Source organism: Pristiophorus japonicus, chromosome 21, assembly GCF_044704955.1.
Source record: "Pristiophorus japonicus isolate sPriJap1 chromosome 21, sPriJap1.hap1, whole genome shotgun sequence".
NCBI classification, from domain to species: Eukaryota; Metazoa; Chordata; class Chondrichthyes; family Pristiophoridae; genus Pristiophorus; species Pristiophorus japonicus.
Window position 1 is genome coordinate 61,855,908 of NC_091997.1, and position 13,000 is coordinate 61,868,907.

At 42.7% G+C, this 13,000-nt stretch overlaps 1 protein-coding gene across 3 annotated transcripts in view; it reads right to left on the minus strand.

Annotated features, from left to right (window-relative positions):
• The window catches only part of LOC139234018 (leucine-rich repeat-containing protein 49), a 292,104-nt gene that overhangs the window by 91,928 nt on the left and 187,176 nt on the right, over positions 1-13,000 (minus strand). For all 3 annotated transcript variants that reach the window (XM_070864857.1, XM_070864856.1, XM_070864854.1), the window contains exon 12: positions 9,162-9,343. In XM_070864857.1, coding sequence (XP_070720958.1) covers positions 9,162-9,343 — 182 coding nt within the window. The remainder of the gene's footprint in view (positions 1-9,161; positions 9,344-13,000) is intronic.

The window sequence follows — 13,000 nt, forward strand, 5'->3', positions numbered from 1 at the left end:
GACAAAAAGCAGAAAACTATAGACCAGTTAGCCTAACATCTGTGGTTGGGAAGATGTTGGAGTCCATTATTAAAGAAGCAGTAGCAGAACATTTGGAAAAGGAAAATTTGGTCAGGCAGAGTCAGCATGGATTTATGAAGGGGAAGTCATGTTTGACAAATTTGCTAGAATTCTTTGAGGATGTAAAGGGGAACCAGTGGATGTGGTGTATTTGGACTTCCAGAAAGCATTTGACAAGGTGCCACATAAAAGGTTACTGCACAAGATAAAAGATCACGGGGTTGGGGGTAATATATTAGCATGGATAGAGGATTGGCTAACGAACAGAAAACAGAGAGTCAGGATAAATGGTTCATTCCCGGGTTGGCAAATAGTGACTAGTGGGGTGTGCAGGGATCAGTGCTGGGACCCCAACTATTTACAATCTTTGTTAACGAATTGGAGGAAGGGACTGAGTGTAACGTAGTCAAGTTTGCTGGCGATACAAAGATGGGAGGAAAAACAATGTGTGAAGAGGACACACAAAATCTGCAAAAAAACATAGACAGCCAAGTTGGGTGTGCAAAAATTGGGCAGATGGAGTGTAATGTTGGAAAGTGTGAGGTCATGCGCTTTGGCAGAAAAAAATCAAAGAGTAGGTTATCATTTAAATGGAGAAAGATTGCAAAGTGCTGCAGTACAGCGGGACCTGGGGGTACTTGTGCATGAAACACAAAAGGTTAGTATGCAGGTACAGCAAGTGATCAGGAAGGCCAATGGAATCTTGGCCTTTATTGCAAAGGGGATGGAGTATAAAAGCAGGGACGTCTTGTTACAGTTGTACAGGGTATTGGTGAGGCCAGACCTGGAATACTGCGTGCAATTTTGGTTTCCATATTTACGAAAGGATATACTTGCTATGGAGGCTGTTCAGAGAAGGTTCACTGGGTTGATTCCAGAGTTGAGGGGGTTGACTTATGAGGAAAGGTTGAGTAGGTTGGGCCTCTACTCATTGGAATTCAGAAGAATGAGATGTGATCTTATCGAAACATATAAGATTATGAGGGGGCTTGACAAGGTGGACGCAGAGAGGATGTTTCTGCTGATAGGGGAGACTAGAACTAGAGGGCATAATCTTAGAATAAGGGGCCGCCCATTTAAAACTGAGATGAGGAGATATTTCTTCACTCAGAGGGTTGTGGATCTGTGGAATTCGCTGCCTCAGAGACCTGTGGAAGCTGGGACATTGAATAAATTTGAAACAGAAATAGACAGTTTCTTAACCGATAAGGAAATAAGGGGTTATGGAGAGCGGGCAGGGAAGTGAACCTGAGTCCATGATTGGATCAGCCATGATCGTATTAAATGGCGGAGCAGGCTCGTGGGACTGTATGGCCTTCTCCTGCTCCTATTTCATATGTTCTTATGAGGGCGCGTGTGTGGGATGGCTAGTGAGAGGGGGAAGTGATAATGTAGATAGAGATTATGGGTGGAGGTGCAAGGTGAGTCAGTGTGAGTAAAGATGTGTAGGAGTAGGGAAGGCAGAGTGATGGGGATGTGATGAGTGGCACAGCAGGGTGAGGTTGAATGTAACTTTGCAGTAATGTTTCATGATCCAATGAGATCATTGAAAGGTTTGCGCCACTGAAGCCTGGTCTTCCTGATGACATCGCTACTTGTGTCCCCCTGTGCAATGGCAACCAGGCTGCGTTGGTCTCCTGGGAGGTCTTTTCCGTCCACTGGAAGGGACGAGAACCTCCGTGCGTGCTGTGACTCCCTCCATTAGCAGATGGAGGAAGTCATGGGAGAACCTGGGTGAAAACGTGCACCTTTGTCAGTGCTTGCAGCACCTCAATGCTGTAAAACACTGACAGCATAACTGTCAAACTAAAATTGCTCATGGTCCCTTTAAAAAAAAAAATGGCTGATGGCGCGTTATCAAATGATGTCATCAGACCTGCTTCCTTCAATTGGCCGAGAAATGTGCTGGCCGGGCTTAACATGCTCAATCAGAGTAAAATCATTTCACAGAGCGGACTGGAGCCAGCAGCAAGGTTGGGACCCGCCTCGGACCTCACCAAACCCGTCCAGGTAGGGGACGTCGCGGCCTCTGTATCCGTTTCCAAATTGCAGGAATAGGACAAAATATCAGTGTTTAATGGATTTAATATGTAAATAATGGCAATGGAAAAAATAATAAGACTTTAGATAAACAGATCTCCAGGAACTGATTATTTTAATATCCTGGGATGGAAACTAAGAGATGAGGAAATTGCAGGTGCATTAGTCATTACTTTACAAATCATCTGGGCCACAAGCAGTTTAAAAACCGAGGGCTGGGTGCTGGTCGTACAGAGTGCAGCAGCTCAGAATGAGAAAACAAGAGTTTGGTAAGTGGGAGAGTTCGGTGAAGTGGGGCGGGAGGTGTTGCTTTGTCTTTTTTTCCTAACTTTTTCTGCAGAGCGGCAGCATGCCTGAGCGGGAGGAGACCAAGGCCCGAGAGTGGGGATAAATGCCAGAGCAGACCACAGCATATGGCCAGTGTGATTTCCTGGACTGGTTTCCATCGCCTGGTTGGGTTGGGGAGGAATTTTCCCAGATTTTTTTTCCCAATTGGTCTGGATTTTTATCTGTTTTTTTGCCTCTCCCAGGGGATCGCACGACAAAATAATGGGAAAACAGAAGACATGTTGCTGCAGTAATATGTGGGAGCTGCTGGACGTTTTGGTCCAGGGCGACTACATCTGCGGTAAGTGTCTGCGACTCGACGAACTGTGGCTCCGAGTTGAGGAGCTGGAGTCCAAGCTACAGACATTGCAAGACATCAGGGAGGGAGAAAGTTACCTGGACCTTTTGCTCCAGGAGGCAGCCACGCCCTCTAGATTAAATACTTTAGAATTGACACATGGTCAGGGACAGGAGGATGTGACTGCGAGTGAAGCAGGTACGGGGATTCAGGAGGTAGTATTGCAGGAGTCTCAGTCCCTGCACTTGTCCAATAGATTTGAGGTTCTTGCAACCCTTGAGGACAAGTGTGCAGACTGTGAGGTGGACCAAGGCACCATGGTGCAGAAAGCCATTCAAATGGGGGGAGTAAAGAGGCAGGTGGTTATAGTAGGGGACAGTATAGTTAGGGGGATAGATAGGGTTCTCTGCAGCCAAGAGCGTGCTTTCCGAAGGCTGTGTTGCCTTCCCAGTGCCAGGGTAAAGTACATCGCCTCCGGGCTGGAGAAGAACTTGGAGTGGGAGGGGGAGGATCCAGTTGTCGTGATACACGTGTGTACCAATGACATAGGAAGGACTAAGAAAGAGGTTCTGCTGAGAGAGTTTGAACAGCTCGGGACTAAATTGAAAAGCGGAACCACAAAGATAATAATCTCTGGATTATTACCTGAGCCACGAGCAAATTGGCATAGGGTCAATAGAATCAGGGAGATGAATGCGTGGCTCAGAGGTTGGTGTGGGAGAAGTGGGTTTTGATTCGTGGGGCACTGGCACCAATACTCAGGAAAGAGAGAGCTGTTCCGTGGGGATGGACTACACCTGAACTATGCTGGGACCAGAGTTCTAGCGAACCAAATAAGTAGAGAGGTAGACAGGGTTTTAAACTAAATAAGGGGGTGGGGGGGAAAGAGGGGAAAGAGGACGGTCTCAGTGGAGAGAAATCTAGAATGCTAAAGAGAACAGAAAAGGAAGCAATGCAGAAAAGTGATCGTGGTAAGGATAACCAGATTATGTCAGGAAGGGACAGAGCGTACAAACACAAGGGTGCACTAACAAATTGGCTCCAGGTAAGAAAACATAGCGATAAGACAAATAGGCCTATAGTACAAAATAATGTTAAGATGTCTAATAATGTTAAAAACACAAATTTAAAAGCATTGTATCTGAATGCACGAAGCATCTGCAATAGGATAGACGAATTAACAGCACATAGATGTAAACGGATACAATATAGTTGCAGTTACGGAGATATGGTTGCAGGGTGACCAGGGTTGGGAACTGAATATCCAAGGATATTCGATATTTAGGAAGGACAGACAAAAAGGAAGAGGGGGTGGTGTGGCGTTGTTAGTAAAGGATGAAATCAGAGCAATAGTGAGAAAGGATATTGACTCAGAGAATCAAGATTTAGAATTAGTTTGGGTGGAGCTAAGGAGCACCAAGGGGCAGAAAACATTGGTGGGAGTTGTCTATAGGCCTTCAAACAGTAGTGGTAATGTAGGGGATGGCATCAAACAGGAAATTAGAGATGCATGTAGCAAGGGTACGACAGTAATCGTAGGTGACTTAAATCTACATATAGACTGGCCAAACCAAATTAGTAATAAATGTGGCAGATGAATTCCTGGAGTATGTACAAGATGTTTTTTTAGACCAGTATGTTGAGGAGCCTACTAAGGATTAGGCTATCCTAGATTGGGCATTGTGTAATGAGAAGGGGTTAATTAACAGTCTTGTTGTGCAGGGTCCTTTAGGGAAGAGTGACCATAACATGATTGAATTCTTTATTAAGATGAAAAGTGAAGTAGTCCAATCCGAAACTAGGGTCTTAAATCTAAACAAAAGAAACTACGAAGGTATAAGCAATGAATTGGCGATGATAGATTGGGAAGATTCATTAAAAGGCATGATAGGCGGATAGGCAATGGCTAATATTTAAGGAACGAATGCATGAATTACAATAGTTATACATTCCTTGCTGGGGTAAAAACACAAAAGGAAAAGTGGCCCAACCATGGCTAACAAATGAAATTAAGGATAGTATTAGATCCAAAGAGGAGTTATACAAAGTTGCCAGAAAAAGTAGCAAGCCTGAGGATTGGGAGCAGTTTAGAATTGAACAAAAAAGGACCAAGAGATTGATTAAGAGGGGAAAAATAGAGTATGAGAATAAACTTGCAAGGAACATAAAAACCAACTGCAAAAGTTTCTACAAGTACGTAAAAAGAAAAAGATTAGTGAAGACAAATGTAGGTCCTTTACAGACAGAAACGGAAGAACTTGTAATGGGGAACAAGGAAATGGCAGAACAATTAAATAAATACTTCGGTTCTGTCTTCACGGAAGAGGACACAAATAACATCCCAGAAATTCTAGGGAACCAAAGGTCTAGTGAGCAAGAGGAATTAAAGGAAATGATTATTAATAAGAAAATAGTGCTGGAGAAACCAAAGGGACTGAAGGCCGATAAATCCCCAGGGCCTCAAGATCTGCATCCCAGATTCTAAAAGAGGTAGCCATGGAAATAGTGGATGCATTGGTTGTCATCTTCCAAAATTCGATCGATTATGGAACAGTTCCTGCAGATTGGTGGATGGCAAATGTAACCTCACTATTTAAAAAAGGAGGGAGAGAGAAAATAGGGATCATCATAGGCAGTCCCTCGGAATCTAGGAAGACTTGCTCCCACTCTTAGCATGAGTTCTTAGGTGGCTGCACAGTCCAATACAAGAACCACAGTCTCTGTCACAGGTGGGACAGACAGTGGTTGAAGGAAAGGGTGGGCAGGGAATCTGGTTTGCCGCACGCTCCTTCCGCCACACAGGGAACTACAGAGCGGTTAGCCTAACATCAGTAGTAGGGAAAATGCTAGAGTCTATTATAAAGGATGTGATAATGGCACACTTAGATAATATCAACGGGATTAAACAAAGTTAACATGGGTTTATGAAAGGAAAATCATGTTTGACAAACTTACTGGAGTTTTTGGAGGATGTAACTGATAGAATAGATAAGGGAGAACCAGTGGATGTAGTGTATTTGGATTTTCAGACTGCCTTTGATAAAGTCCACATAAGAGGTTAGTGTGCAAAATTACAGCACATAGGATTGGGGATAATGTATTGGCATGGATTGAAAATTGGTTAACTGACAGGAAACAGAGAGTAGGAATAAATGGGTCTTTTTCGGGGTGGCGGGCAATGACTAGTGGGGTACCACAGGGATCAGTGCTGGGGCCCCAGCTATTCACAATATATATATATAAATGATTTGGATGAGGGAACCAAATATAATATTTCCAAGTTTGCTGATGACACAAAACTAGGTGAGTTGTGAGGAGGGTGCAAAGACGCTGCAAGGCGATTTAGATAGGTTGAGTGAGTGGGCAAACACATGGCAGATGCAGTATAACATGGATAAATGTGAAGTTATCCATTTTGCTGGGAAAAATATAAGGACAAGGTATTATTTAAATGGTGATGGCTTGGGAAGTGTCGATGTACAGAGGGACCTGGGTGTCCTTGTACACCAGTCATTGAAAGCAAACATGCAAGTGCAGCAAGCAGTTAGGAAGGCAAATGGTATGTTGGCCTTCATTGCAAGAGGGTTTGAGTACAGGAGCAAGGATGTCTTTCTACAGTTATACAGGGCCTTGGTGAGACTGCACCTGGAGTATTGTGTGCAGTTTTGGTCGCCCTACCGAAGAAAGGATATACTTGCCATAGAGTGAGTGCAGCGAAGGTTCACCAGACTAATTCCTGGTTTGGCAGGACTGTTGTATGAGGAGAGATTGGGTCGACTAGGTTTGTATTCACTAGAGTTTAGAAGAATGAGAGGGGATCTTATTGAAACGTATAAAATTCTGACTGGGTTGGATTGGCTGGATGCAGGGAGGATGTTTACCCTGGCTGGGAAGTCTAGAACAAGGGGTCACAGTCTCAGGATACGGGGTAGGAAATTTAGGATTGAGATGAGGAGACATTATGTCACTCAGAGGGAGGTGAACCTGTGGAATTCTCTACCACAGAAGGCTGTGGAGGCCAAGTCATTGAATATATTTAAGAGGGAGATGGATAGATTTCTAAAAACAAAAGGCATCAACAGGTATGGGGATAAAGCAGGAATATGGTGTTGAGATAGAGGATCAGCCATGATCAAACTGAATGGGGGTGCAGGCTCGAAGGGCCGAATGGCCTACTACTGCTTCCATTTTCTATGTTTCTATGTCTATGTTTCTAAAGCTTTGTAGATTCAGGAATTGTGCCTTTGTATTGGAAAATTACAAATATAATTCCATTATGTAGGAAAGGCAAGAGAGAGAAACTAGGTAACCACAGACCTGTCAGTTTAACATCAATTGTGGCGAAGTTACTGGAATTTAACAGCAGAGACAGAGCAACTGAGCTCCTGGACAAGTATCAGTTGACCAAAAGAGGGTCAGCTTGGATTTATGAATGTTTAACTAATCCAGTAAATGTTTTTCAGGAAGTCACTAGCATGGTGAATTGGGGAGTGTCTATGGATGTTGTCTACAGGACTTCAAGAAGGCATTTGATAAGGTTCCACACAAGAGGTTATAGGCAAAAATGAGAGCGCACGGAATTGGAGGTAATCTTGTAACATGCATCGATTATTGGTTGAGAGAAAGGAGGCATACAGTCGGGGTAAAGGGTTAATTCTCTGATTGGTGGGTTGTGACAAGCGGTGCTCCCCAGGGATCTGTACTAGGGCCTCAGCTTTTCACCATGAATATCAATGACTTGAAGAAGTAGAGAATTGTATATCCAAGGATCTAAGAAAGAGAAATCAGAATACTTTCTTAATGCTGAGAGACTAGGTGTAATGGAGAACAAAGGAATTTAAGTGTCAAAATACACAAATCAATAAAAGCTGGTGCACAGGTACAAAAAGTAATCAAAAAAGCTAATGGAATGTTAGTCTTTATCTCAAGGGGGTTGATATTCAAAAGTGAGGAAGCAATCCTTTAATGGTACAGAGCCTTGGTCAGACCCCATCTGGAGTATTGCAATAATGCAAAACTTCATTTTTGGGCACAGCACCTCAGGAAAGATATATTGGCCTTGGAATGGGTACAGCACAGATTCAACAGAATGATACCAGAGTTTATATTACGAGCACTGGATACATTTCTATATCTGACCCGTAAACCCTTTCCTTATTGCTTCAGTGATATGCCTGACCATACAGCACCTAATGACACCTTTTTTCCTGGGAAATAGATCCGTGCTTGTTATTTGAAATCACATGATTTTCTCTCCAATAACACTTAATTGCTCTATCTCTCATTAGTCTGCCATGTTATTTGCTGGTTTAACTATGGTTATTTTAAACAGGAAAATTATAAGTACTTCTATGTTTGAATAGAATACTGTATGAATAGGCGTTCTGGTTTTCCAGGCTAAATACCAAAACTTAGGAAAAATGAACAATGAAACTGGAAAAATTAAACACTGGATCCTGGAAAAATCACTATTAAAACCAAGAAAATAATTGAATAAACCCACATTAAAACCAGAAAAAAAAATAAGACCTGAAGTAGGAAATAAGAAATAGCAACTGAATCAAAGCTTTTCACAAATGAGCCATGATCTCATGAATGGCAGAATGGCTTGAAGGGATGAATGGCCTACTCCTGTTCCAATGCAAGTTTTGTTGAATCAAAGAGGGTTATAGAATGCTTTGTTCCACTCCAGGAGATGGAGCACATCAATCTAGGCTGACACTCCAGTATAGTACTGAGGGAGGGGTTGCACTGTCGGAGGGGCACTACTGAGGGAGGGCTGCACTGTCGGAGGTGCCGTCTTTCAGATGAGACGTTAAACCGAGGCCCCATCTGCTCTCTCAGGTGGACGTAAAAGATCCCATGGCACTATTTCGAAGAAGAGCAGGGGAGTTATCCCCGGTGTCCTGGCCAATATTTACCCCTCAATCAACATAACAAAAACAGATTATCTGGTCATTATCACATTGCTGTTTGTGGGAATTTACTGTGCACAAGTTGGCTGCCGCATTTCCCACATTACCACAGTGACTACACTCCAAAAGTACTTAATTGGCTGTAAAGCGCTTCGAGATGTCCGGTGGTTGCTATATAAATGCAAGTCTTTCTTTTTTTCTTAACCAAAGCTTTGGAAGAATTGTTGAAAACTTGTAGAGTTGAAGAGGTATATTTGTAAATGTAAGTGCTACAAAGAAAGTGTAAAGCAGATACCTAAAACACATATAGCACTCTTCACACTGTCTCCTACACTAACTCATTTTTACTCAGGTCCTAAAACTGTGTATCTTCCACATTCTACAAAGCTTGGAGTCACCTAATCACGACTTGCTGATTTATCTCATCTTCTGTCACACTCACCTTTTCTCCGTCTCACTGGTGTCCTGCACTATAGGTATTGGCCTTTCATCAAAGTTTCTCAAATCAAAAAAAATAGTACCTTGACTCATTAGGCCATAGTTCATGTTGACGTTCATTGATGTGACATGGCTTATGAATACTGATGTTATTGGCTGTGCCGAGAGATTTCACTTGTGCTTGCTGGGCATCCTTGATGGTGGCAACTGTCTGCTGGATCTCCCACTGTCTGGCAGCATTACTGATAGCCAAACGCCGCTTCTCCTATTAAAAAAACAAGATATATATTTAGGAAAACATATTTTTCAGGCAATAAAAATGATATGAACAAAAGAACATTGTTAAAAAAAACGATACCATTCGCTTTTGTTGATAATCAAACCCATTCCCTTGTAGAAGAACCCTATAGCACAGAAGGCATTCAGCTGTTATGTCTGACCTCAGAAAGATGCCTTCCTGCCAATTAAATACTTTTTGAAGTGTAGTCACTGTTGTAACAGAGGAAAAGTTGTCAGCCAATTTGCGCAAAAGAAAGCTCCCACGAACAGCTAAATGAACAGATCTGTTTAATGATGCTGGTTGAGGGATTAATGCCAGCCAGGACACCAGGAAAACAGCTTTACTCTTCTTCGAATAATGCCATGATACTCTTTATATCCACCTGAGAGCTAAGACAGGTCCTCAGTTTAACGTCTCATCCAAAAGACGATACCTTTGACAGTGCAGCACTCCCTCATGGATGGTTACCCACTTTGCTTCCTCACTAATTTGCTCTGCCTGTGAATGGCCATGTCCTGGAATGTGCATTCTTGGACCTCCAGTTTTCCATATGTGACTGAGTGCTCCCCAGTTTTCCAGTATAGAAACCTTGAGCTCAAACACTGGCTTTAGGAGATATTTCCCAAACATGTGGTCATCTTGGATACATGACGCATTCAGAAACCCTTGCACTGTACCAGTGCATTATTTCATGGGCTTCAGCTATTCCCCTCACCCTATATTAAACTACATTTTTTCTTTTAACAATGATTTAACCCCTCAAGCATAATTTTAGGCCAATTTCAAGGCTGCACTTTTGCTGAGGCTAAACTCCACACTCTTCTGGCCTTCTGCACCTCATTCATCTCTTGATCCTCAAGACTAATGTCTGCTGGGGTCAATGCTGGAGGGCACCAGTGGCCTAATCTCGGAGTAACTGTCGAAAAAGCAGTAGTGCAAATTTGGAGCCCAAGTTTAAATATTGAAGACCTAAAATGAAGCAAGTAAAAGTAAACTAAAATTAAAGCACAATAAAATAAACAATAAATAAATTACTTATGTCTCAATCACTCTGGCTAACATTAAGTTCCAAACTAGTCCTGACCTTTTTGAACGTCACTAGACTCTTACTGCTCAAGACCCCCTCGATCCACATAACACACAAGTCACAGTCATGCAGAACATATCTCAAAATAATTCTTTTATAGATGCACAGGAGGTCTGGGATAGAATTTTGAAAGCTTTCAACTGGTTGAATCTCTAATCCCAGGAATTCCAACTAAAACCTCTATTAAGCTGGTGTTTTCCAGACAATATCGGAATAGCTCGCTGGTTTAAATTGACCTGGAGTTGGCCAGCAGACTGCTTTGGGATTCTCTGTTATTTACCTGACTGGGAATATAGAACAGGCACTCTCTAGGCTTCACAGTAGCATTAGGGGCCCTTAAATGATTTTATGAAACTGTAGAGGAACACAGTCCTTATTCCAGAAAGGGAATAAAGATTTCTTACGGGAAAATGGAGGTTGGCGTGAATAAATGTGGTCTCAAACATAGTTAGGAGGGAAATATCATTATTTTTGCTTATTATTTTTATGATTAGCACAAAAAAGAATGAATAGACAGGATGTGGGTGCGACTCGCAAGGCTGGCATTTTCTGCCCTTCCCTAGTTACTTGAGAAAGTATGATAACTGAGTGGCTTGCTAGGCCACTTCAGAGAGCAGTTACATGTCACCACGTCGGTGTGGGACTGTCGTCACATATAGACTGGGTAAGAACAGCAGGTTTCCTTGCCGAAAGGACATTTGGGTTAATAACCTGAAGCTTCAGTCACTTTCACTGAGACCAGCTTTTTATTCCTAGATATTGCCATGGTGAGATACGAATTTACGTTATCTGGATTATTAGTCTAGGCCTTTGGATTACTAGTCCAGTAATGTAATCAATACACTACCAGGATAATGAGCAAGTATTCAAGTTAGGTCAGTATTGTTCAATAAATTTTGGAAGAATCCCCCTAATTTGGCCACTTTCCCCGAAAAAGTATTTTCCAGAACTGATTAAAGAACACATCAATTTTATTCAAATTCCTGGATAGACACACTGTGGAGGGGTTTTAGTGCCCTGTAAATATCGGGGCCACTGACACGGTTCCCTCGGAGCCGAAATCCTCAACAGCCCTGAACAAATTTGATGTTTCTCCTGCTAGACTAATCGGGTCCAAGTTTCCACATGATTTGCGCCTGATTTTTAGGAGCAACTGGTGGAGAACGGACTATCTTAGAAATCGCAATTCTCCACATTTTTTTTTCTGCAGTTCTAGTCAGGTAGAACAGTTCTACTTTGGAACAGAATTTTTTCTTCAAAAGGGGGCGTGTCCGGCCACTGACGCCTGATTTCAAAGTTTCCACAGTGAAAACGTACTCCAAACTAACTTAGAATGGAGCAAGTGAAGATTTTTGTAGAACTGAAAAAACCTGTTCTACACATTAAAAAATCAAGCGCAGGTTACAAATTAGGCGTCCAAAACGAGGTGGGGGGGGGAGGGGAAGTCATTAAATTCTACAATAAATCCTTATTTATACTTCTACAAATATTATACAAATAAATCCAACCTGAATAAACATTTATAAGCAAAGAAAGAATTAAATAAACCATCTTCCTACCTGTGTGAAAGTGCTTCAGGCAGGGAGAATGCTGCAGTCAGCCTGAGGCACCCGTTCTTCTCGCGGGGGGGGGGGAGGAGGAGGAGGCGCCCGTTCTTCCCGCGGGGGGGGGGGGGGGGGGGGGAGGAGACAGTGAGAAGGCTGCAAGTGCTGATGGCAATGTGCTTTTATTAAAAAAAAGTTCAAAAATTAAACAGCTACAAAGAACTACAAAAATGGCCGAGTGCCAATGTTTCCTTCATACTGCGCGTGCGCGAACGCTCCAACGCGCACGCGCAGCGTTGCCAGCAGGAAAAAAACTAATTTAAATAGTACCCGCCCCCTCCCACTTACAAAATCGGCGTGAGTGTAGGCTCCGCCCCCCTGGGCGCCGCGCCAAACAGACATGGAGCTGCAGAATTGCGAGGTTTTTTTTAGGCGCCGTTTTAGGCGCGAAAAATGGGCGCCCAGCTCGGAGGGGCGCCCGTTTTTTATCGTGTGGAAACTTGGGCCCATAGAGTGGGTATAAATTCTCATCGTCCTGCTGATCTGAGGAAAAGGCAGCTTCTGAAATGTGATAGGATCTCATTTCTGGAGAGTGGTGACTAAACTTCTGTCTAAAGCACAACAAATCTGAGCAGTTCCGAAGCTTAGGCTATATCAGAATACCCAGCTTTCTGTGTGGCTCTGTGTCTTTTATACTTTGTCATTTTTTTGGTACAATTTCAATAAAGTTAGAAAATATCACAAGACTCCATCTCATTCCATCTGTCTTAAAGCTGCAGTCTTGGCACATTATTTAATCTGGGTTCCGCCAGCTAGAGTTAGGGGTTAAATTTAAGTGATAGTTTTTGTCCAAATTGAAGTTGGAATCAACACAATATTAATGTTTTTGCTGAGGGTTTACTCCACATATCCATGACATTGTGGGAAAGATATTCGTTCTAATCTTAATTCGTGTTTAAGGCTTGTTAATGTGATACTCATGTCTCTAGTTCTGAGTTTAAGAGCCAAGTT